This window comes from Vidua macroura, chromosome 1 (assembly GCF_024509145.1).
Source record: "Vidua macroura isolate BioBank_ID:100142 chromosome 1, ASM2450914v1, whole genome shotgun sequence".
Lineage (NCBI taxonomy): Eukaryota > Metazoa > Chordata > Aves > Passeriformes > Viduidae > Vidua > Vidua macroura.
In genome coordinates this window covers 105,601,963-105,628,477 of record NC_071571.1, presented here as the reverse complement: position 1 = coordinate 105,628,477, position 26,515 = coordinate 105,601,963, and the positions used below count along the sequence as shown (strand labels likewise).

Sequence of the window (26,515 nt, the reverse complement as noted above, 5' to 3'; positions counted from 1 at the left end):
TTTGGGGGGTTTTTTGTTTGTTTTTTGTTTTTGTTTTGTTGGGGTTTTTTGGGGGTTTTTTTTTGTTTGTTTTTTTGGGTTTTTTTTGTTTTTTTTCCTGCAGGACTTGATCTGTTTACAGGATTTTTCTAGACATGACAGATGTCAGGTCTGCTGTCCACTACTGCCCACTGCAGAGTGGACCTTTTGTGAACCCTGGTTCATAAAGGTCTACCAGTCTCAGTATCTGCCTGAGGTACACAGGATCACATGTCTGTGTACAGCATGATGTCTACTGTCTCTCCATTACAGAAGTTCTTATCAACAGCTTCATGATAACAAGGATCCTTCACAACATGTGGTCTGTATGTTGTTTTCCCTAGCACCTCATACATGAGACCACAGTTTTAATTGGCAGTGACCTGATAAGCATTTTAGTCTCAAGAACCTTTTGCACAAGGCAAAGGTTTAAAAGGATGTCTGTTACTCTAATTTCACCTCTAAAGGAACATTTATTGGTCTGCCAAGACTCCAAAGCAGAAGCAAAGGTGATGGAATGTGTATAAGTATTTTGAAATGTATGTATGTAATTTTATTTCACTTTTCCTACAAGGATGTATGTAATTTTATTTCACTTTTTCTACAAGGATTCAGAATAGTGAATGCCTTTGTATTGGTAGAAGTCATGTGGTTCTTAGGACACTGAACACAGAACACTGGCACAGTCATGCACGACAACTGGTATGCCCAGCTGAAAGGCATTCACTAGTCTGCCTGGAAAAGAGGATCTGGAGTTACTAGTTCTAATTATCAGGAAGGTCTTGATTAGCAATGGAAATTACATTACTTTTGAAATGCAGAGTGGACACCAAATAATGGGGTCTGCTTGACTACTTGTGGGTAGTGATGGCCTGCCCAAGGGTTAGGCTATCACTTGTAACAAAGTCATAAGGAAAGCTGCAGAGTTGAGTCACACAAGACAAGAAAGGGAAAACAGTCAGAGGTTGCATGGTTCAGACAAGTTTAGGTATTTTACGTGAAAACCACTAACTTGAAAGATATAGAATTGTAAAGGTATAAACAAGAAATCAAGAAATGACAATTCAGCATTAATGAGGATCTCTTCCAGCAATCGCTGGATGGTTTGATTCCTCAGAAGCTACCCCTCAGATGTTTTATTTATTATGGGTACTGAGAACACAAATACTCAGCCTAGAAGCTCCATAAATACCATCTGTCTTTTGTGTGTGCTTTTGGGTTTGCAAGGCCAGGTTTTGGTAACAGGGGGACTACAGGCGTGGCTTCTGTGAGAAGCTGCTGGAGGATTCCTCCATCTCCAGCAGAGCCAATGTCCAAGGTAGCTCCAAGATGGACGTGCCACTGGCCAAGGCTGGGCCAATCAGAAATGGTGGCAACACTTCCATGATAACATAGTTAAGAAGGAAAAAATAAAGGTTATTGTGCAGCTGAAATTGTAGCCAGAGAAGAGCAGAGTGAGAATATGGGAGAGGAACAACCCTGTTAACACCAAGGTCAGTGGAAAAGGAGGGGAAGGAGGTGCTCCAGGTCTGAGATTCCTCTGCAGCCCATGGTAAGAACCATGGTGAGGCAGGCTGTCCTCCTGCAGCCCACAGAGGTCCATGGGGATGCTGAGATCCACCTGCAGCCCATGGAAGACACCAACACCAGAATAGTTGGATGCCCAAGACAAGGCTGTGAACCCACATGAAACCCATACTGGAACAGGCTCCTGCCAGGGACCTGTGGAGAGAGAAGCCCACACTGGAGCAGGTTTCCTGGTATGACTAGTGACCCTCTGGGGGGCCCACAATAGAGTACGCTGTGCCTGCAGGACTGCACACTGTGAAAAGGTGACCCATATTCCAGCAGTTTGCAGAGAATTGTTTCCTGTGGAAGGGACACCACGCTGGAGCAGGGGAAGGACTCATCTTACTGATCAGCATCAGGAATAATGTGTGATAAACTGACTGTAACCCCCATTCGCTGTCTCACTGGGCCACTGAGGGGAAGATGTAGAGCTGGGAAGGAAAGAAGTGGCGGGGGGGGAAGGTGTTTTTAAGGTTTATTTTACTTCTTACCTGATTGGATTCAGTTAATAATAAATTCAATTAATATCCTCAACTGGAATGTGTTTTGCCTGTGATGATATTTGGTGATCTCTCCCTGTCCTTATCCCAGCCCATGAATTCATTGCATTTTCTCTCCCCTGCCCAGCTGCAGATGGGAGTGAGAGACTGGCTTTGATGGGTGACTGGCATCCAGCCAGCATCAACTCACCACAGTGCTGCAACAAAAACTGTGTGATACATGCTTGAAGAATCTCTGCATGGCAAAACACACCCATAGTGACAAAGACAGGGCAATGGTTACTGCGTGACCATCCCAAAATCCGTGACATGCAGAGACATGTCACGAATAACTAAGCAGTCAACAGGGTTGCCCAGGCTTTCTTGAATTCCATGGTGCCACTGCTACTGGAGCTTGTGATAAAATCACTCCTTGAGGGTTCAGGAGTAAGCAGACAGGGGAAGGGAAAGGGTTAAAAGAAGAGTGTAAATAAGAGTGTTAAAAGCAAAGTAATAGGAAGAGAAAAAGAAGGAAGCAGCCTTCCAAAAAAAAAAAAATAAATAAAAGAAAGGGAAATACTAGTGATGCTGAGCTACAAAACACCTGGAAGACACTCAGCTAAGACCACAGAACATCAATAGCAATTTGAATGGAAAAGCCATACGAGGCAGGATCTTCTCTGTGACAATGTATTTATCAAGTTTTCCTATTTCTTACACATTTTACAGGAGAGAATGATGCATTTGATCCCAGTCTTTTAAGAGTGTGATTGGAGGGATTTCTTCAGACATGATCTTAAAAATCTTTGAAATCATAGCATCAACAGTGTTTTATTAGAATAGTAATGCTTGAAGGCATAAATCTTATACTCCAACAGCCTTTCCACAAATTAAAAACTGTTTTGTCCCAATGTGCATTTGCCAGACACATGTTCTCATGTATTTGTTCAAGAATCATTCACGTTTCTTTGTCTACAGAGGGAGAAAGTTTTTAAGGTTTGGTACATCCTTCTTAATTTCCCATGAGAAAGTTGACTCTGGGACTCACAAGGTGCAGTGGATTGCCATCAAACATATTTCATGACCACAGAACATTTGGCTACATTCATTTGCCCTTGTCAGAGGAGAATGACAAGAGCTTCTTGCTGAGAGCAGCTTTTTGCTGAGCTTTTCAGAGAAGTTCCCTGCTATTGCCATGGTTTCCCTCAAATAGTTACATGACAATCCTAGGAGAGCTGACAGACTGAATCCTACAAGTATCCATCTAGTGTGGTGTCCTCCTTCCAAATACGTCTTTGGAAAATAGTACAAAACACTACAATGATCAGATATGGAATAACTTGTTTTCCAACTTAAACTCTTCCTACTCAGTAATATTTGGATATTTTATTCTAAGGCCAAAATATATGATTTGTATGTCTCCTGGGAATAACTTCATTCTTAACTTTTCTAGTCCTTTATCTCTTTTCTATTCATAGGAAGAAAAAATTGTTTTAAACATCACTAAATTTTTCATTCTCATTACATATTTCATAGCTCAATCAAACGTTTTATGAAGAGTAGATCTTCCTGTCAGTTCTGCATGTTTCTTAATATAACTCCACATTCCTTCTTGCTTTGTGAGATATACTAAAAGGTCCTGATTATCTTTCCTATTTTTATACTTTTAACCATAATACTTTCTTAGTTTGAAAATCCCAGTCATCTTAGACATGCTTTCCACAACTATTTATAGCCTATCTGTAGTCATCAGAGGCTTTATTTCTACTGGATTTTAACGAGCATGTCACTTCGTATTTTTCCTAATTAAGTACACAATGAACAGTGAGAATTTACATGAGTTTTACTCACAAAGCCCAGCTGACAGACTTAATTTGGACCACAGGAGGTTGAACTAATGGTTTGTTGTCCCTTCCCCTTCTTCACCATCTCTCTCTCAGTTGCCTTCAATTTTTAAAATTTCATTTAATCTCTTATCACATCAGTCAGGTATTTCAGAACCATGGACTGTTTACAGTCCTTTCAACTTGACTAAGTGGATTGTGTCTCACAAATTTTGTCACTTTATTTGCTCACTAATTTTTGTCAAGTTACTGAGAAGCAAATAAAAAAAAATACTAGATAGCAGTTCAGTAACCCACTTCTCCATATCTACCTTAGTTTTCATGTTATGATGATAATTAATTGTTTAATTCTATGTTTTGGTTTCTGTCTCTCAGATGGCTTGGTTTTCTGAATAGTGATGCTATTGTTTCACACCTCAGTGGATCAAATAATGATGTTCTTTTGTTTCACATGGCAGGGATTCTCACTAAGGTACTTTTTCTAACAGGCCAGGTCAAAGGTCCAAAGAGTTCCAAATCCAAGATGCCACCTCTTCTTATATAAAAAACCTTTGTTACCTTAAGGAGGAACAGCATTTTTATTGGATCATTTGGAATTGGTAGCATTGCACCTACAAAGTACATGTAGGCAGTAGCATCCAGTATCACTCAATAGACTGTGACACTGCAACAAGCTACTAGAGAGGCTGTGCACTTTCTTCTATGAAGACACAGCAATTTTCACTATGTGTATACAAAATATTTACTATCTAAAACTGTCCAGCACTGGAACTTAGTTAATATTTGCCCTAAATTTAAAAAAAAAAAAAAAAAAAAAAAAAAATTAAAAAAAAAAAAAAAAAAAAAAAAAAGGAATCAGGTATTTAACTTATTCCTTGAATGAAAAAAAAAATACACACAGGATATAACAATAAATACATCCTTGCACACTTACACAAAATAACCCCACTTTCCTGAGCATCATCTGAAATATCAAATGGCAAGATGAACAAATTATTGGTTACTCTACTGTTATTATTAATTTTGACAAATAACATGATATCTGACCTTAAAATACAGTAGGTGAATATAAATTCCTTTTTCCAGAAAAGAAATTATTTTCCACAAGGATGAAAATGATTATTCAGATGTTCAAGAACAAAATACTTCATACTGCAAAAGAAAAACTTTGCAACTGCAGGCACTAAAGAGTGGTTTAAAGAAACCAGCTTGGAAATAGGCTGAAGGGTGAGGAACTTATTTTCATGTAAATTAAGTGCCTGCATTTCAGGTAGAAACATCCCTTCCTCCTTGCAATATTAATTTTGAAATTAGATTAAATAGTTCATCAAGTTTTTTTCCCAAAGCACTTAGCATTTCAAAATGGAAGTGCTGTCTTAAGTACACTGTAAAACAAAATTTTCTTTGACGAACTCATACAGTAACAAGGTTTGACACATTCTTCCAAATTTCATCAAGTCATCATTTAGAGGGGCTCAGAGTCACAGCCAATATATAAAAACTCGCAAGAGACACTTCCTCTCTCAACTGGTCAGTACATATGTTCTTTATTCTCACAAAACTCCACACTGCTCAGTTCCACTATGCAATTTGCTTTCTCGTAGTGTAACTGTGCCCAGAGAATGGTGGAGTTATGTCCAGACAACGGCCAGGCACAAGCAGTGTTCTGCAGGGCTTGGTGCTGGGGCCTGTCCTGTTTAGTATCTTCATTGACAGCCCAGGTGATCAAGCGAACCCTCAGCCACTTTGCACCAAGATGTGCAGAAGTGTTGATCTGCTGGAGGGGAAGAAGACTCTGCAGAGAGATCTGAACAGGCTTATCCTGGCTTGTAAGATAAGCATATATTCTATTTGCCATCTGTCGGAGGTGGGGCAGGTATCTTCTGTTGGGCAGTTTTCTCATCTCTTCCAAGAACAATATCTCCCTCCGGGGAGATGTCTTCTGTTAATGGGCCACTGAATGGCTCACTGCATGACTGAGAAAGTTACACCATCCCATTGTGAGATGCTCCACCCAGAGGGAAGAGCCAAGCATCCCTACCTGCATAAAATCAGCATTTCTTGGGACACCAGCACAGCCTCTTCACTGGACTCCCAGAGGAAGACCAGGCCCATCTACTCTATCACCAGAGCTTCAGAGAAAACTACACCCTTCTACTGGATCATCGCTTCAGCAGCATTTCACCTGCCACTCCAAGAGGAGGGGCCACCATTTAACTGGACTATCACCAACACCCTGACTCCTCAGGGTGTCAGGTTTCTGACTCTATCAGTAGTTTTGTTTGTACTAATTACATTTTTATTTATTTATTTATTTATTTTTCCTAGTAAAGAACTGTTATTCCCATTCCCATATCTTTGCCAGAGAGCCTTTTTATTTTGAAATTGTGGTAATTTGGAGGGAGGGGGTTTACCTTTTCCATTTCACGGGAGGCCCTTGCCTTCCTTCACAGACTCCTGTCTTTTCAAACCAAGACAGATTTTGGCACCCAATGTGGGGCTCGAGGGCATTGAGAGGAAAAAACGATTAACCGTTCTTAAGTAATCTAATTTTTTTTTTGGTGCTGATATAGAAACACCTTTAAATGTCACCATGTGGTCTAGTTTACCCTGGTTTGGGTGGCACGTGGTCGTGGCTGTATTTCTCCCATTTGTAGGCCCTTATCTAGACATGGGTCCTATAACTAAGGCTGCTGTGGCTGTTATTCAGTTTGGCTTATGGGTTAATAAGGTGAGGAAGTCATGGATCTTTAACTTCCTCTGGAAGGCAGGTACATGGATTCAGAGCTATCACACACTAACTGTATGTTTTTGGGGTTACTTTAATAATGGCACCTACTGTGAGGAAATGACACTGGGGGAAATTTTTTCCCAACCTTTTAACCATCTTTTTGGGTCTGCTCCACCAGTTTTCGAAGGGTTAAGATCCACTCTAAATGCTAATGATATCATACAATGGATGGTGTTGCTGTTAAGCCTGTTATATTTAGCACTCAGAGATAAGGGAAGATTAACCTGGATAACTACCCTAACACCTACACCAGAGACTAGGAATGCTGCTGCAGAGCCTGACACTGCCCCAGAGACTAGAGATGCTGCTGCTCCAGAGCCTGACCCTGCCCCACAGCCCGCCTCAGAAATGAACCACCCAGATTGGGAGAGGGTTCTGCTTCAGGAGATACGTGAGATGCTGAAGGAGTGCATTTCCCCAGCTGGTGAGAAACCCTCCCTTTGCCTTGAAGAGGGACAGTCTAATAGTACAGCTGTGGAACCCACAAATGTTACAACTGTCCAGGTTCCAGCTGAACCACAAAGGCAGTCCCAGCCAGCAGCTGTTGCCCTGGTAGAAACAAGGAGGTCTAAGATGAAAGCAGAGCACCCAGATAGGGATAGGAATGGAGGAACCTCACAACCCACAAGATAGCCAGAGGTTGCAATCATCACCAAGTCCCTGACGTACGAAAGTCTCCATCATCTGCACAAAGACATTGTGTGACGAGGGCGTGAGGCTTATAACACCTTAGTTACTCCGGGTCTGGGACCTTATGGGTACAGGCGTGCAGCTGGACAGTGGTGAGGCAAGGAACTTGGAACCCTTGACCCAGGACTCAGGTATGAATCAGATTTTTGTAAGGGAGCCAGGGTTCCTTTCTCTCTGGGAGCGGCTTTTAATGAGTGTCAGAGAGAGTTTTGTCCACAGGGAGAGAATGCAGGAGCACCATCATAGAATGCACTGGAAGACCCTTGAGAAAGGGATCCAACATCTGAGGGAAGTGGCAGTATTGGAGGTACTCTTTGGGAGGGATGGACAGCATGCTAATGACCCCAACAAGGTCAGGTGCACAGGGCAAATGCTGTGGAGTCTAGCAAATCTTGGGCCATCTCAGTACACCACTTTCATCGCAACAATCAATGCTGATACTAACCGAGAGACAGTGAGTTCTGTTGCCAACAAACTTAGGAATTATGAGAGTATGATTAATGGCCCAATGCAGGCTCATATCTCAGCTGTGATTAAGGAATTCAAAGAGGAGATGAGGGAGGAGATGAGGAAGGTTAATGCAGCACCCATGCGAGTCACAGGCCCCAAAGTCAGAGCCCAACATTCCCCAGCTAGAGAGAGAGGGTACACTCCAAGGGCTAATCTGTGGTTCTTCCTGTGTGACCATGGGGAAGACATGGGAAGGTGGGATGGAAAACCCACTTCTGTCTTGGCAGCACGGGTGTGTCAACTCAAGGAGGGAAACTCTAACCAGGGGAGTTCCACCAAGGTGAAGGTAGCCTCAACCTCCCATGACCAAGCTGTTGGGTACGATCTGTCGGACCCCCTGGAAGGAACCTCTAGTATGTATGCCCAGGAAAGGAATAATAACCAGGGTTAGAGGGGCCCTGTCTCTAGCCAGGGAGAGGCACGGGAAAACCGGATCTTCTGGACAGCGTAGATCCGATGGCCTGGCACATCAGAGCCACAAAAATATGATGCTTTAGTTGATACTGATACGCAGTGTACTCTGATACCATCGGGACATGTGGGGGCGGAGCCTGTTTCCATTGCTGGTGTGACAGGGGGATCACAGCAATTGACCCTGGTGGAAGCCGAGGTGAGCCTGAGTGAGAAGGAGTGGAAGAAACATCCTATAGTGACTGGCCCAAACACTCCGTGTAGTCTAGGCATAGACTTCCTCCAGAACAGCTATTACAAAGACCCAAAAGGACTCAGGTGGGCTTTTGGAATAGCTGCTGTAGAGGCAGAGGACATTAAGCAATTAAACACCTTGCCTGGACTGTCAGAAAACCCATCTGCAGTAGGACTCCTAAGGGTGGAAGAGCAATGCGTGCCAATTGCTACCTCGACACTGCACTGCCGGCAGTATCGGACAGATCGAGATGCTGTGATCCCCATCCACAGAATGATTCGTGAGCTGGAGAGCCAAGGGGTGGTCAGCAAAACCCACTCACCCTTCAACAGCCCCATCGGGCCTGTGCACAAATCTGACGGAGAATGGAGATTGACTGTGGACTATCGTGGCTTAAATGAAGTGACTCCACCGCTGAGCACTGCTGTACCGGACATGCTGGAACTCCAGTATGAGCTGGAGTCCAAGGCAGCAAAGTGGTATGCTACTATTGATATTGCTAATGCATTTTTCTCCATTCCTCTGGCAGCAGAATGCAGGCCTCAATTTGCTTTCACCTGGAGGGGCGTGCAGTACACCAGGAACCGACTGCCCCAGGGCTGGAAACACAGTCCTACCATCTGCCATGGACTGATCCAGACTTCACTAGAAAAGGGTGAGGCTCCAGAACACCTATCAATGATATCATTGTGGGGGAGCACAGCGGCAGAAGTGTTTGGGAGAAGTGAGAGGATCATCCAGATACTGCTAGAAGCTGGCTTCGCCGTCAAGAAGAGCAAAGTCAAGGGACCAGCCCGAGAGATCCAGTTCCTGGGAGTGAAACGGCAAGCTGGACGGTGCCAGACTCCCACTGAGGTCATCAACAAGATCACGGTGATGTCTCCACCAACCAGCAAAAAGGAAACACAAGCTTTCCTAGGTGCCATAGGTTTTTGGAGAATGCACATTCCCGAGTATAGCCAGATTGTGAGCCCTCTTTACCTGGTTACCCGCAAGAACAACGATTTCCACTGGGGCCCTGAGCAGCAACAAGCCTTCACCCAGATCAAGCAGGAGATTGCTCATACTGTAGCCCTTGGCCCAGTCAGGACGGGACCAGAGGTCAAGAATGTGCTCTACTCTGCAGCCGGGAACAATGGTTTGTCCTGGAGCCTTTGGCAGAAGGTGCCTGGTGAGACTCAAGGCTGACCACTGGGATTCTGGAGCCAAAGTTACAGAAGGTCCGAAGCCAACTACACCCCAACAGAGAAGGAAATCTTGGGTGCCCACAAAGGAGTTCAAGCCGCCTCTGAGGTGATTGGCACAGAAGCACAACTCCTCCTGGCACCCCGACTCCCGGTGCTGGGGTGGATATTCAAAGGAAAGGTTCCTACTACCCACCATGCCACTGATGCCACATGGAGCAAATGGATTGCCCTCATCACCCAGCGCGCCCATATTGGAAACCTGAATCGCCCTGGGATTTTAGAGATAATTATGAACTGGCCGGAAGGTGAAAACGTTGGTCTCACTGACAACGAGGAGCAGGTACAAGCAACAAGGGCTGAAGAAGCTCCACCCTATAACCAACTAGCAGCAGAGGAAACACACTACACTCTTTTCACTGACGGTTCCTGTTGCATCGTAGGGATGAACCGCAAGTGGAAAGCAGCCGTATGGAGCCCCACATGACAAGTTGCACAAGCTACCGAAGGAGAAGTGGATCAAGCCAATTCACTGAACTCAAGGCTGTTCAGCTGGCCCTGGACATTGCTGAAAGGGAGAAGTGGCCAAAGCTCTACCTTTATACTGATTCGTGGATGGCAGCCAATGCTCTGTGGGGCTGACTAGGAAGGTGGAGAAAGGCCAACTGGCAGCATAGAGGAAAACCAATCTGGGCTGCTGATATATGGAAAGACATTGCCTCTCGGGTGGAGAAATTAACGATGAAAGTCCATCATGTAGATCCCCATGTCCCCAAAAGTCAGGCCAATGAGGAGCACCGAAACAACGAGCAGGAAGATCAGGCAGCAAGAATGGAGGTGCCAAAGATAGATTGGCACCATAAGGGGGGGTTGTTCCTGGCTTGATGGGCCCATGATGCCTCAGGTCATCAGGGCAGAGATGCCACCTACAAGCGGGCACAAGACAGAGGGGTGGATCTAACCATGGACAGCATTTCCCAGGTTGTCCATGACTGTGAAACGTGTGCTGCCATCAAACAGGCCAAGCGGGTGAAGCCCCTGTGGTATCGTGGATGGTGGTCCAAGTACAAGTATGGGGAGGCCTGGCAGATTGACTACATCACACTGCCCCAGACACACCAAGGCAAGCGCTACGTGCTGACCATGGTGGAAGCCACCACTGGATGGCTGGAGCCCTACACTGTGCCTCATGCCACTGCCCAGAACACCATCTTAGGCCTGGAAAAGCAAGTCCTGTAGAGACATGGCACACCTGAGAAAATTGAGTCTGACAACGGCACCCATTTCAAGAACGGCCTTATCAACACCTGGGCCAGAGAACATGGTATCGAATGGATATATCATATTCTCTATCATGCTCCAGCTGCCGGCAAAGTAGAACGATGCAACAGACTCCTTAAGACTACCCTGAAGGCACTTGGTGGGGGAACATTTAGAAACTGGGAAATGAACCTGGCAATAGCAACCTGGATGGTCAACACCCGAGGGTCCATCAATCGAGCTGGTCCTGCCCAGTCAGAACCCTTGCACACAGTAGATGCAGATAAAGTCCCTGTGGTACATACGAAAGGTATTTTAGGAAAAACTGTTTGGATTAATCCCACCTCAGGCAAAGACAAACCCATCCGTTGGATTGTTTTTGCTCAAGGACCTGGTTACACTTTCTGGGTAATGCAGAAGATGGGGAAACCCCTTCTGTACCACAGGGAAACCTAGCCTTAAGTGAGAACTGGGTGTAAGATTTCATTGTGATGCAGATGGAAATAGAATAAGGGGTGGATAATGTCCTGGCTTGTAAGATAAGCATATATTCTATTTGCCATCTGTCGGAGGTGGGGCAGGTATCTTCTGTTGGGCAGTTTTCTCATCTCTTCCAAGAACAATATCTCCCTCCAGGAGATATCTTCTGTTAATGGGCCACTGAATGGCTCACTGCATGACTGAGAAAGTTACACCATCCCATTGTGAGATGCTCCACCCAGAGGGAAGAGCCAAGCATCCCTACCTGCATAAAATCAGCATTTCTTGGGACACCAGCACAGCCTCTTCACTGGACTCCCAGAGGAAGACCAGGCCCATCTACTCTATCACCAGAGCTTCAGAGAAAACTACACCCTTCTACTGGATCATCGCTTCAGCATTACTTCATCTGCCACTCCAGGAGGAGGGGCCACCATTTAACTGGACTATCACCAACACCCTGACTCCTCAGGGTGTCAGGTTTCTGACTCTATCAGTAGTTTTGTTTGTACTAATTACATTTTTATTTATTTATTTATTTATTTTTCCTAGTAAAGAACTGTTATTCCCATTCCCATATCTTTGCCAGAGAGCCTTTTTATTTTGAAATTGTGGTAATTTGGAGGGAGGGGGTTTACCTTTTCCATTTCACAGGAGGCCCTTGCCTTCCTTCACAGACTCCTGTCTTTTCAAACCAAGACAAGGCTGGATCGATGGGCTGAGGTTCAACAAGGCCAAGTGCTGGATCCTGCCCTTGGGCCACAACAACCCCAGGCAGTGCTGGAGGCATGGGGAAGGGTCACTGGAAAGCAGCCCAGAGGAAAAGGACCTGGGGGTGTTGGCTGGCAGCAGCTGAACATGAGCCAGGGTGTGCCCAAGTGGCCAAGAAGGTCAATGGCATCCTGGCTTAAATCAGCAACAGTGTGGCCAGCAGGACGGTCTACCCTGTACTGGGCACTGGTGAGGCCACACCTCAAATCCTGTGTTCAGTTTGGGCCCTTCACTACACAAAGGACATTGAGGTGCTGGAGCGTGTCCAGAGAAGGGCAATGGAGCTGGTAAAGGGTCTGACACACAAATCTTATGAGGAATAGCTGAGGGTGCTGGGGTTGTTTAGCCTGGAGAAAAGGAGGCTCGGGGAGCCTTATCTCTCTCTACAATCACCTGGAAGGAGGCTGTAGCCAGCTGGGGGTTGGTCTCTTCTCCCAAAATACAAGTGGCAGGACAAGATATAGCCTCAAGTTGCACCAGGAGAGGTTGGACATCGGGAAGACTTTCTTCACTGAAGGGGTGGTTAAACATTGGAAAAAGCTGCCTAGGGAAGTGGTAGAATCCCAGTCCTTGGAAGTGTTCAGAACGCAAGATTTTTTGTTACTCATTTGTCACCTCTACTGATTTACAACCTCCCTTATGTGCCATCACAATCCTTTCTCAAAACCAAGACTCTGTGAAATAGAAGCAGCTACGCTTTTGTCAGGGTTGGATGAGTGGACAGTGGGGTGGACTGAGAACTGGGTGACTGGCAGATCCCAGAAGATCATGGTCAGTGGCAGAGGGTATAGTTGGAGGCATATCATTAGTGTTGTCCCCCAAAACTCAATGCTGGGTCCAGTACTGTTTAACTTGTCCATCAATTACTTGGATGAAGGGACAGAGGCCTCCTCAGCAAGGCAACTGAAGACACAAAGCTGGGAGGAGTGGCTGATACCCCAGAGGGCTGTGTCGCCCTTCAGAAGGACTGCAACAGGGTGAATAGATGGACAAAGAACTTTCTGAAATTCAACCAAAGTATACACAGGTTCTGGCATGGGAAGAATAACTCCCTGCACCAGTACAAACTGTGAGTCAACCTGCTGGAAAGCAGCTCTGCAAAGAAGGATCTGGTGGTCCTGGTGGTAAACAAGCTGTCCATGAGCTAGCAGTGCTCTTGTGGCCAAGAAGGCAAATGGGATCCTGGGATTAGGAAGAGAGCATCACTAACAGGTCAAGGAAGGTGATCCTGCCCCTCTACTCAGCCCTAATGGGGCCACAATTGGTGTTCTATGTCCAGCTCTGGGCTCCTCAGTACAAGATATGGAGATCCTGCAGTGGATATAGTGGAGGGCAACAAAGACAATTAAGGGACTGGAGCACCTCTCTTACAAAGACAGGAAGAGAGATTTGGGCCTGTTCAGCCTCAGGACAAGACAAGTGAGAGATGATCCTATCAATGTGTGCACGTATGTAAAGAGGGGTGCCGAGAAGATGGAGCCAGGCCCTCCTCGATGGTTCTAAGCAGTAGGATGAGAGGCAATGGGCAGAAATGAATAAACAGGAAGCTCCACCTGAACATGGGGAAGAACTTTACTGTGTGGGTGACTGTGGACTGGAATAGATTGTCCAGAGAGGTTGTGGAGTCTCCACCACTGGAGACAGTCAAGAACCATCTGGGCACAATTCTTTGCTCTGGGATGGCCCTGTTTGAGCAGAGAATTGACCAGGTGATCGACTGCGGTCCCTTCCAACCTGACCGTTTCTGTGATTATGCAAAACAACACCGTTGGGATCCGGACTGGCCGCTTTGTTTTAAGGCAGACGAACCGTGACTTCACAGCTCTGGTCCCTCCCCGGCCGGTGCCCGCGCTGCGCCGGGGACGCGCCTGCCAGTCCCGCTCTCGCTGCGGATCCCGAGCCACCGCCCGCACCGCACGCAACGGCCGGCGGGCGGCGGCCGCGAGCGCACCACGCGTTCCCATGGCCCAGCCCGCCTGCGCTTTCTGCAGCGACGATCCCGACCCCGATCCCGATCCCGATCCCGATCCCGATCCCGCCCCACCCGGCGGCGGAAGTGTCGCGATGCGGAGGGCGTTAACTCATTCCGAAGTCGCAGCGCCGAACCGGAGCTTTTGTTTCCAGGCTCTTCCCACCCGCCTGCCCAGCGCCCCCTCGCACCGCCCCGCACCGCCGGCAGCACACCCGCCGCTGTCCCTGTCTTTCCCTCCCTCCCACCGTCTCCTTCCGGGCCTCCACGGCACCTCCTTCCTCGGCTTCCGGGCCGGCTCCACCTCCTCCTTCCCCGGCCGGGATGTATTTTGCCGGGCGGGGGCGCTGGCGGGCCCGGCAGCAGGAGCTGTCGCTGCCGCCATCGCTGTGGGACGGTTTCAGTCTCCTCAGCTCCCCAACATGGCAGCAGCGGCGGGAGGCGGTCGCGCACCTCGCAGGCCGGCGATGCTGATCCCTCGCAGCAACGGGGACCGCACCGTGTTCCTCTTCGACCGGCGCCGGGAGCAGGCGGACCCGGACGAGAAAGTGCTCAGCTACGGCAAGAACAACTACCGCGCTTTCCGCAGCGCCGTCTGCCAGGTACGCGGCAGGGCTGGCGCGGCGGTGACGGTGTTCCACGAGTGAGGTTCTGTGCCTGCGGTGCTGGGGCTGGGGGGGCGGCCGGGGCGGGGCGGGGGTGTCACAGCCCGCTCGGGGGCCGCCTTTCTCGCCGCCTGCCCGCGAACTTTGTTGCCGGGACAGGTGGGCGGCCATGGAGGAGAGACCGCGGCCGCCCCGTCGCCGTCGCCTTTCTCCCCTACCCCGAGAGGCCGGTGCGGGGCGGCGGCGGGAGCAGCCCCTGGCGGCGGGCGGGAAGGCAGCGGGCGGCCCCCGTGCGCCCCCGCGCGGGGAGCGGCGGCGGAGGGCGCGGTGCCGCGCTCCGGAGGGCGTTCGTAGCTGACGCAGTGGTTGGTGTTCGGTCACAGCGCCGGCTCGGGGGTCTCAGCGATCTCTTCCAACCTCAGTGGTTCTGCGGCTCTGTTTCTGCTGTCCAAGGTGTTGGCGATGAGCGCCGTTTCCCGTCCGCAGCGGTGGCTGCCATTTAAATACCGTGTCTGGCGGCGCCTTTGCCCTGTCGTGTGTCCTTTTCGGTTATTTTTCCCTGTCGTAACGCGAAACGAAACTTATTCCGTCTTCACGGCTCGGTGGGGTGGAGATTGTTTTCCTCGTACGGGCTGTTTGCAGTAGTTCGCTGGCGCTGCCAGTAGGCATCGCCCGTTTCTGTCATGGTTTCGTTTTCTGAGCGAGTGGTGAATGCCATAAACCTGTTAGCTGCCTGCATGTTTTACCGTGTGAAATGCGCAGGAAAATCAGCTCTGAATTTCTGTACTAATTTAGTCTGATAAAAAATTAATTTTAGTTTTTTTATCCAGTATAATTTGCACTTAGTATTCTAGCATGTAAATTCTATTTTTTATATATAGATGGGATATAATAAATACCTGTTTTACATTTGAACAAATGGAATTATTTCTGAATTTTATAAAAATTATCGATTATTTATGAACAATATAAGTACTACCAAGTATCACTTTTATATGTAATCTAACTATAGCATGATTAAATATATAATTAATTATACGTGATAATAATTATATATAAGATACAGGCAAAATATTTATTGACAAAAATAACAATAAGTAGTGTATAAATTGTTCTATGTCTGGACAGTGTATAATGTAATGGCTTCCTACTGTGATGGAAGCTTTAAGTTGTTAATATCAGCAGGGATAGCTGTCACCTGTAATTGCCTCCTCCTTGCTGAGTTCTGTGTCCAAAATGGCATAGCTGTGATCCGGTAGGGGCACTGAATCTTAAGGTGGAGTCATTTTCCCTAGAAGTGTCCAAAAAAGGAGTAGAGGTGGCACTTTGTGATATGATGTGATAGAGAGTGTGTTGTTATTCAGTCGAGGTTGGACTTGGAAGTCTTTTCCAGCCTTTTTGATTCTGTGATTCTGTACTCATAAATGAAGGGGTTATGGAGTGTTAGCACATTCCTTTGCCTGATCAGTGCCCAATAAAGAAATGAATACATTACAGTGTAACATTCTGGGAAGCTAGGTGAGTTCACAATCTTCCAAGAGTTTGTATCTCCTATGAGTAATTTATGAGTGTTACATAATTTTCTCCAGGAATTGTCTTAATAGATACAACTGTACCTAGCAGACAAGTTGCAAGAATATTAAATATTTTCAGTAGTCGAGGCAACTATGTACATGATGAACCCTCCTTTCTCTTAGATTTTGTAATTAATCAATGGGCTGAGTTTAACACTAATTTACAATTTATTCTAGAACGGAGTCTGTCTTTTCTGGTTTTTTTTTAACATATACTGTACACTTCAGTGACTTCATGTTTCCCTGCATCCTCATGGTTCTCAGTAGTTCACAGAGCTTTTGGCATATTCGCAATTTTATGAAGAAATAAGCCATCATCACCAGCTGTGACAGATCTCGCGTACAAACAGCTTCGGGGATTTTTTTACCTGAGAGATGTATTGATGTTTTGAAGTCAGTACCTTAATGCTGTTAGGCAGACTTCTCACATGGGTAGCAGAGTGTTTGAGAAACCTGGTGCTGCAAAGCAGACCTTGTTGTGTTTGAATGTGGTGCCTGTGAAAGTAAAATTTTCAAGTATAGTTTCTTTAGTATGTTTAATATCACAAGCCTTATCACCAGTCCTGGTGGCTGTTTTGGGTGTTAAGGATAACGGGGTCTGTGCTCTTACAAACTTATGCAGCAAGAACCTCAGCTAATCATTCTCTTAGAGAAAAACCTTCTGCAATAATGGGTTGACCATCAGTGAGTGCAGTCAGAGATGCCTCTGTCACTGCTAGTTTCAGTGTGATGACTCTTTGCACTTTGGAGCTTTCATCATCCGACGTCTGACTCTGGAAGGATGCTGAGACAGGTGAATTGGCATGACCTATAAATGTTGGTATAGTGAAAACTGGACAGGCAGAGGGTTGGGATGTTTGCTATCTCATGTCTTCCACACCAACAATATACAAGTTCTAGGACTTCTGGAAAAACATTCTGGCATCTCAGTGCTCCGAGAGCTTTGTAAATTTTGTTTATCTGAGTGTTGTAGTCAACAGTTTCAATTTCTGGCATCTTGAAAGTTGCAACTAATTACTTTTAGGAGAAAGTGATGAATGGGTTCACTTTCCTGGCTTCGTGGTGCTGAAACGCAGCAGGGAAGTGAGGAAAGCTCAGGAAGAACGATTCTTTTGTTAAGCGGATTTTGAGTTGGTTCAAACTAAGGTAAAGTGGAATGTTGTATTTACTTTAAGACAATTAAAGCTGTTAGGCACTGTCGCGCTGCTTGATTGGGCAGATACCGAGTAAGCAGCAGTGTTGTTTCCACTGGTCTCCTGTCTGGTGGCTCAGCCTCAGTACAGGCTCAGCTTTCAAAGGACTTTGATTGGCAATTTGTCATGCAAATGAATGATGTGACTGTAGCAGCAAACGTGCTCCCACATGGTCATGGTTGACAAGGATGCCAGAAATACTTAGAACATTGCTATGTATCACAAGATTCAGTAATAGAATAGGTTTTTGAGGTTTCTTAAAAGTTTTAAGTGTTTCTGTTAATCTCTTAGTTCTTAACTTCTTAACATCTTTTATTGATTATTTTTTGTAAATATTTAGAAGTATATCAACTGAACTTCTGAAAGTTGTGAAGCTTTTAAGTATGACAGAGGACAAGGATCTTCAAGTTCTGCAAATGTTATCCTCTGTAATTTGTTCTTTAGATGGAGATGGTGCTGTCAATAAGAGATGGTTGGAAAATATTTTAGACCGTTAGTGTTCATTGCTAGTTTTTGTCTGCAGATAGTCTCTAAAAAACATTTGACCAGAAGATACGAGCTCCTATGTATTTTTGTAATATATAAATTTTTGCTTTTAACTCCATGAAAGGCTTAGAAATAATTTCTACTTTTATTTTTAATTTCAGCTACTTTTCTAGAGACTTTTGGATTCCTCTTTCAGTTCGTGTCCAAAGATGTTATATATAAGTTTGTGTTCTCACATTAGGGAAGCTCATTGGGATTATGATTAGAGATACCATCCTTGCCCTGCTACCATGAGTGATTAGTCCCAGGTCCTCACTAAGACATCCTCAGCAAGTTGTCATCATGTTGAGAACTGTCCTGACAGTGGATTGGAAAAGTTTATTTGATTAGCAGTCTTAGAAGGCACATACAGTTGTTCTCATTTACTTCCGGCAAGGTTGCCACTTAATCTTTTTATATTTCAGTTTTCATATTTGCTACTTCTATTAATTGCCTTAATATTATATAGTTGTATGAATAATTGAGAGAGATGATACAAAAGACAGTTCTTGGCTTGAAAATCTGTGATTTGAGAATGAACTAGTTTCCCTTGAATGTGTACTATCATTTCATCCATTTGTTGATGTAAGAGATTTCTCTCAATTTGGACTGATAAATGTTCATTAAGTGGACTAGTTAACTGATAAATGCATGTCTTTCAGATAATAATTTGGTAAATGACATGGGATATTCAGTTAATCAATGCAAAATTACAGAAGGCTGAAGGCTTCTCAGTGTTTGGATGTGGCTCTTAGCTTCATTTTTTTCAGATTCCTGGACAAGTTTTTGTAAAGGAGCTGCTGGATCAATTTGAAATACTGAAAAAGCTGTATTGCCTTTTGCCATGCTGGGTAGCTAAGTGTATAACTATGAAGAACAGCATTGAAAATGACATTATCCGATTTCTTTATGTTTAACTAACACAGTTCAGGTTCCCCTTTAGAGGTTTGCATTGGCAATACAGTTCTAGTAGTCTGAAAAAATACTTCTTGGCTGTGGAGGGTGACTCCATAGATGTTATGTCTCTGTTATCCCTTGGCTGCATCACCAAGCTCTGAGGCCATTTATTCCCATTATTCTCATGTGCTGTCTGCTTGGTTGGATTGGTTACGGTAGGTGGATGCATAATTTTAAGGGTTCAGAAGTTGCATATTGTAGGGAACATCTGTTTGTGTTGGAAAGGTTTGGATTCCAAGGGGTTAAATGTCTTTTCTAAAGATACTGTAGTTTTGGCTTCACTGTTCTACCTTTGTCATGTTGGAGAGTGTTCTATTCCTTCAGTTTTAAAAGTCACCACCAGAAGGACCAGGGGAAGCAGGCCAATGACTCTGTCCTTACAGCATGTTATCTCTCCTCCACTTACCAGCTCAATCCTATTCATGTGACTGCAAGCTGTGGTGGTACACACACAAAATTAAATATTTGCTCTTTGAACAACTTTTCCAAGGCAGATAGTGAATCCAGAGGCAAAATCTATGTTGACTTCATGCTGAGTGTTTTAGTTGGCTCAGTAGCCAGGTAAGACTTGCTGTCTGCGTGTGTAGATCAAGTAGCAGTAAAACTTTCTTTACATTTTGAGCTTTTGTGCTAATATGTGAAAGAGAAAAGAAACAGAAGCCTGTTTGAAGGAGTGTGAACTGCTGAGGAGTTATCTGTGGTTTGATGGGCTGTGTTTTGTTTTAAGGTTTGTCGGGTTTTCTTAGTTTATAAAGAAAACCTGTGACTGAAGCTGGTACATAAACTGAATCATGCTTCTTGATTCAGATTTAAAGGTTAAAGATACCACAGTTCATTCACACTTCCATGTGTCATACCTGTAAAGTGCTCTGCTGAAAGCTTCTTGAGCATATGGCATTGTCTCAAGCTCCTTTAGCATTAGATTAATCTCATGTCATAAACATCTACCAGCAAATTGAGAGCTATTAACTTTATTTATAATGAAAAATAGCATAGGTGGTGCTCCAGACTGATCCTCCAGTTACAAGGACGGTATTTTTCTTGTTTGTACAGGCAGCTTTTTTGCTTCTGCATCATTCCATGGGTTTAAGGACTGATATCCTGCTGGGTGCAAAACAGGCTAAACTCAGGGGTTTTGTTTTTCTTTTGTGATCATCAATCACAAACTTCTGATGATTGATTGTGGGGGAAATTAATCACTTAGAGAAGTGATGCCTTCCCTTCCCCTTTTCCAAACTCATCTTCTGTCATACATCATTCTTTCCCCATTCCTAGTCTAATTTATCCTTGTTCTCCCAATGCACATCTCATGGTCAATCTCAATTCCTTTGGTTAGGTAACAGGTGGTGTGAGATGTCAGAGCATGTACAGGTCTTTATTCTGCTGCTCTCACTGTTTGTTTTCCTGCTAAGATGAATTGCCATAGGTCTCAGCTCCATGGGAGTACGAGGACAGAGAGAGGAAATTCTGTGCCCTGACATGGGTCCTCCATGGGCCTCAGCACCTTTGGGACCCTCCCTGCTCTGGTGTGGAGAACATCCTTTCAATGGGTCTGTCCCTGGCAATGTCTCCTGAAGCATCTCCTCTGCTGCTTTTCATTTGTCTTTTCTATTTCTTCCCTGATAAGTTAGAGCAGAAGCACCATGTGCCCTGGTGGAAATTTGGGTGAGGAGTGAGTTGCTTTCATGGACTTGAGAGCTATCTGGAACTGGCTATGGCTATCTCAGGGCAATTGATTGTCTTTCTCACACAGGTCATCCCTACAGCTCTCAAACATCAAAGCCTGGCAGCGTACACTCAGCACGCTTCCAAGTGTGGTATAGCAACTAATTTGGTTTTCAGTCAACAGCTATGGTTGTTTTCCCAGAACATTAAAAATTCAATTTGTTGACATAATCTATACCTTGTAGGCTTTAGGTGTAATTTTTCTCTTCTCTATGCAAATAACAGTTCATCTTTGTACCATTTTAACGCTTGCATTTGCATGTAGCAATAATATGTCAGCAGCAGTTTAGGGATGCTTGCCTTTTCACATCTGCCTTTTCTAGCTTGTGGATTTATTTGAAGCTTGTCTCTGTTTTTTTCTCCAACGTCTCTTCTTTTGTATACAAAAATATAAAAGCTTTCACTTAGTTGTTTGAACATAGTATCCTCCAAACATGCTTTCACTGTAAATGTGCAGAGGCATTTCTGAGCGTAGTGATTGAACTCTTGAAGATTTTGATGACAATGCAAGCTTCATCATGGTTGTGTGTCTGGATTATCATAGAATAACTCACAGATTTATCATATGAATGTGCCTCTGGGTTGTGTCATGAATCTTGCCAAATTGAGTTGTGTGCATCTTCTGTACTTATTTGGAAAAGGGCACCATGCTGGGCTGAAGAAGACATGGCAGTTAAACCCAAACTCCTTACCAACAAAAGAAATCATTATATCTCTTACATGCACAAATCTTACTGAGAAATTAAACATTTGACCAAACATTGTCTGTCAGAACTGAATGAAAATCACCAACTGTACAAGTAAATTGCCCAGTAGGTTCACTTTAATTCAGGAATGATCAGCAGTTTCTTGTTCTGGCAATCAGATCCACATCTGTGGCACAGCTGTGCAGCTGCATCACTGCTACCTGGTATAGTGGGAAGAGACAGGGACTAGGATAACCAAGAATGTAGGATAGAAGGAGGGAGGAAGTAAAACAAGTAAGTCTTATATAGAAGTGAAGCATTCAAACAGAGTAATCCCCAAAGTTTACAAAGGATATGGCCTGTTAAACCGTGTCATGGACAAGAAAAAACAGTAATCTGCAGTCCAAACTGCCAAACTTGGTCTGTGTAGCTACCTAGTAGCTTGTGAAGTGGAGAGGACCTGCTGCCAGTGAACACTGAAATGCTGGGTTCACCCAGGAAATTAAAGCATAGCCTGCCAGGCTGTTAGGGTTAGTTTAGTTGAGGCTCTCCCGTGGAATGGGGGAGAGGACCAGAAGGACATGAGGCTGCCCCTGCTCTGTAGCAGGCTGCTGTCTTGTGCATCCACTAGCTGAACCTAACTTCTTGCTGCCTTAAAGTAAATACTTCACTCTTGGTAAGGGTGTGAGAGCAGAAGAGCCTTTGGGAGATTGAGAAAACTTGAGGAAGCTGTAGTTATAGCTGTAGGGAAAGATGCTTGTCTGTGCTTTCAAATGTAAAACTCTACGGTTACTCTGTATTAACCACTGACCTCGAATGACACAGTAGGATGTTAGCTTTCTAAAATCCATATATTTTAATGCTTACTTTTCTTGCTCTGAGCAATTTTATAGCTTTTCCTGTACAGATTTGCTATGTGGAAATTTATGTAATGTGAGAGGTAAAATTGAAGTGATCTGAATTCAGAAGAGTTAAAAAGTATTACTCCAGATTCTTAAGTCTGAATATCAGTCTCTGTGTCATCTGCATTTGTTTCACTTGCACCAAGTACTATGAGAAATTCAACATTTTTTCTAATTTTGCTGATGCATAATAACTGTAACTTTAATGTGGTCACAGGGAAAAATTACCTGAAATATGGAAAGTAGGCTCTTAATGAAACCATAAGTAGTGTTTAAAAATATTTTCATGAGTCTGAGTAATAGGGATGGAAAGAGAGACGTGGGAAATTATGAGGGCAAGCTGCTGCAGAGAATGCTAGAACTTCCTTCAGGAAAGAATCTGGCTAAAAGTGCGTAAAGTACCTGTCGGAGTTGTCACTGCAAGACTGACTGGGTTGATGGAGTTTGAGACCAGGGTTGACTTTTACTTGAGTTTCAAAGACTGGAAAGGCAGGAGAAGGTACAGATATTTATTTTATTATTTTGAGAAAGAGATTAGTGTTGGATGTCAGGGTGCAGAAATGAAAGTAAAAGTAGAAGCATTTAAATGCATGTAAAAAGAAGGATAAAAAGTCTAAAGCTACAGTAAACACATTCAAAAGAAAGCATCAAAGTGGCAAAAATTATTTAGGTTCAGAAAAATAAACTTCAGTGTTTTAACAGTAAAGAATTTTTCTGAAAGAAATCTTTATTTTTTAGATGTATGATATAACTGAAGAACAAAGATTTTGATATCCAACGTTAAGAAATATTAGGTTGGTTTGGTGTCTCAAGAGTGCAGTTAAATATGGGACACCCTCTAGATCATAACTATTGCTGTTGTAGTTTCACAGTCTCGTTCCTCTGCCCTAAAGGGGTTTATCTATAAGACAGTTCTTCCTCCTTAAAATTCCTCTTGCTCACTAGAGCATATATTTATTTTATGCAGGTAAAAGAACAAACCACCCTAGTATGGACAGATTTCGCTGAATTGAGAAAACAAGTGGTCCTAAATTCAACTGTGTTCTAAGAGATTATGTGATTACTCATCAGTAGCTTGTGACAAAATAGACTGTGCCTTTTTTTTGTTTTAATGTATCTGAATAGTTTTTTGACTACTTAGTTAGCATAACTAAATAACCTTCAATTTTTATAGGCATTTGGGATACCTTCTGATGAAACCTTTGTTATCACCACAACAAATAGGAAGGAAATTACAGAAGATAACTTCAGTAAGTATCTTAGATGGCAAAATAATTACAGTTATTTCTTATATTGATCATAAATGTCACATAACTGTTTGTGCTCTATGACATACAATAATTAACTGAAAGTACAAATCCTGTAATAGTTTGCCAAAAATTGCTAAAAAATTACTTTTACAAACATGTTTTTGATGAGTTCATATAATGACAGTTATACTAAGTATCTTCTGTCACAAAGTCTGTAAATGATAGGAAAAAAATGATATGTACATTGCTGTCACCTGAGAAAACTTGCATTATAAAGCTTGGAAATGTGAAAAGATATTAATTTAATTGTTGTTGTTAAATGCTGAACAGGTAATGCCTAGGACAAGACGCAGATTACCTGCGGCTAAGCCCGTTCTTGTTTTGAAAGCAGAAGTTGCCTGATGCAGTGCTCCTCAATGTGCATTATGTTTCATCTTCACTGCAGGCAACCTTGTTCACGATGGAGTTACTTTATATCTGCTACAGTCAGTTGATCAAATGTTGCTTTTGGCAACCAAGGAACGAATAGACTTTCTGCCCCACTACGACACGCTTGTTAAAAGTGGCATGTACGAGTACTATGCCAGCGAGGGCCAAAATCCTTTGCGTAAGTACCTGCAAAAGTAATCTTGTGTAAATGATGTTTATATGAATATAATGTGGTTGTGAGCAATTCAGCTTATAATTATAGCTGTTAAGAAAAAATAGTCTTAACTGTAAAAAAAAAATTAACCATATTCTTCATACAAATTTTTCTTTTAAAAAATACTAAAAGTAGCCACCTAAGAATCCAGATTTATAGACGTACCTTCTCAAATACTTGTTCAAGAAGTTTGAGTATTTTAGAAGTAAAATAACTGAATAATCTTGTGCATGTCATTCAGATAGGTCAGCATTTGTGTTATCAGGTTTTTGTCTCCTGTACTAAACTGTAGACTTTGTGTTTGAATTTCATGAACAGTTTTTGTGTGAGCTACTGTAGAATTTTGTGTGCCCTCCCATCTGGGGTGCTATAGGGCTTAACTTACCAAGAAGAGCAAGTATTTCTTTAAAAAGATGCTGCTTTAATTAGTTTTTATCTAAGTGGTGCATGAAATATGTAACCAGCATTTTGTATTGTTTTATTGAAGAAATTACTTTCTGTTTATGGCTTCTTTGAAAATACTGTCTATGGCTGTGATTACCTTCTAAGTACAATGTTCTTCATAGATACAGCAGTTTCAAAATTGCACAGAAAAAAAAGCAAAAAAAATGAAGAATCGAGCATGATACCATTCCTGTTGTTTTAAAACAATATAAAAAATGTTTATAAATAGCAGCTGTTATTTTTAAGGACCAGTCTTTCCCCTTTCCTCTTTGTGCGCATCATTTGTTCCGTGCCCCAGCAAAGGCACTGTTTTGGTTCGGGTTTGGTGGTACTGTTGGGTCAGTGATACATCTATCCCTGTGCACAGGAATTGCTGTGTAAGGCCACACAGAGTCAGCAATCCATGAGATCTGTGCTTTATTCCTGCCAGCAGCCATTAGTGGACCTGTTGCTTTCCAACACACAAAAACTGACTGGAAAGGCCAAGCTGGGCCTGGTCTGTAGTGACCACACCCTGGTGGAATTTGGTTAAATAGGCAAAGTAAAGTATTGTAAGGACTCTAAACCTTAGGAAAAGACCATTCAGTTGTTAAAGGGTGTGGTGCATGGGACACCGGGAAACACCCTTGGGGATAAAGGAGTAGAAGAGTGCTTACAGTTACTTAAATGACTTTTTAGAGCACAAGAACTATTGATTTCTGTGTGGAAGAAATAGGGTGTAGAAGACAGGAGAATAGCATGGCTGAGTAAAGACATGGTCAAGCTAAAACAAGAAAGGGAATTGCATAGGTGGTGGAAGCACCTATGGGGCATGAATACTGAGATAATATAGGGATATTGCCTGAGAATGTACAGATGAGATCAGGAATGCTAAGGCACAGATGGAGCAAATTTGGCAAGGGATGTGAGGAGGAACAATAAGGGTTTTACATATACATTAGAAAAGGATGAAAAAAGAAGTTGCACCCTAAATAAATGAAATGCAAGGTGAGGAGGTCTTGTGGCAACTGACATGGAGAAGACTGAAGTACTAAACAATTTTTTGCCTAAGTTTTCACTGACAGCAAATTGCAGTTTTGAGCCTGCATAAGTATAATGCAGCTGATGATTCTTATATATGACATCTCTAAGGGCAGTGCCTCATCAGTTTTGAGTGTTGATGAAGGACTGTTGTTCTTTGATATGGAATAGTAAATATGGATCACATAACTGATGCTCAGCTACTCTGTTTGTAATGAATGAAGTTGCAAAAAAGTGCAGAACTGTTCTTATACTTTGATAACAGCTTGAGGGAAAATGCCTAGTGCTTCAGTGTTGCTGTGTTCCACTAATACTCAAGGGTTTTCTTTTACATGTCTGAAGTGTGTGGCCAGTGTAAATTTCACTGTAGCATTCTAAAGAATTCTGCAAATTGTAGGAAATAAGGTTTACTTTTTAGAGACTGAATAGAAATGTCTGTTCACTAAGGCTGGTCAGTCAGATTGAATTAATCAGAATTTGATGTATTTTTTTAAGATTAAATGCAATTTTCCAGTAAACTTAGGTAGTTTTACTTTAATTAGGTAAGTCCTCCAAGCATTAATGGTTAGAAACAACAAATTTGTGCAAACAGTTTGCCTGACTATTTGTGCTGTGTATTGCCATGGATCTGACAAAAATTTGGTTGTATTTACCATTCACTGAAATCTTTCAACTGTTTCTACAATTTTCTTTATGTTTTTTATAATCAATTAACATTGTAGTTTTAGATGTTTCACAAAATTTCAATTCAGGTTTCTTCAGTTAATTAATTCTTCTTTC

At 43.4% G+C, this 26,515-nt stretch overlaps 1 protein-coding gene across 2 annotated transcripts in view; it reads left to right on the top strand.

The window, feature by feature from the left end:
• Positions 1–14,539: 14,539 nt before the first annotated feature.
• SMCHD1 (structural maintenance of chromosomes flexible hinge domain containing 1) overlaps positions 14,540–26,515 on the top strand; it is a 66,583-nt gene continuing 54,607 nt past the window's right edge. The window contains exons 1-3 of one of the 2 annotated variants that reach the window (XM_053983854.1): positions 14,540–14,813; positions 23,553–23,628; positions 24,074–24,235. In XM_053983854.1, coding sequence (XP_053839829.1) covers positions 14,634–14,813; positions 23,553–23,628; positions 24,074–24,235 — 418 coding nt within the window. In that variant the 5' untranslated portion in view covers positions 14,540–14,633. Of the gene's footprint in view, positions 14,814–15,431; positions 15,524–23,552; positions 23,629–24,073; positions 24,236–26,515 lie in introns of those variants that run through there. The other variant, XM_053983862.1, reaches the window with a different exon arrangement.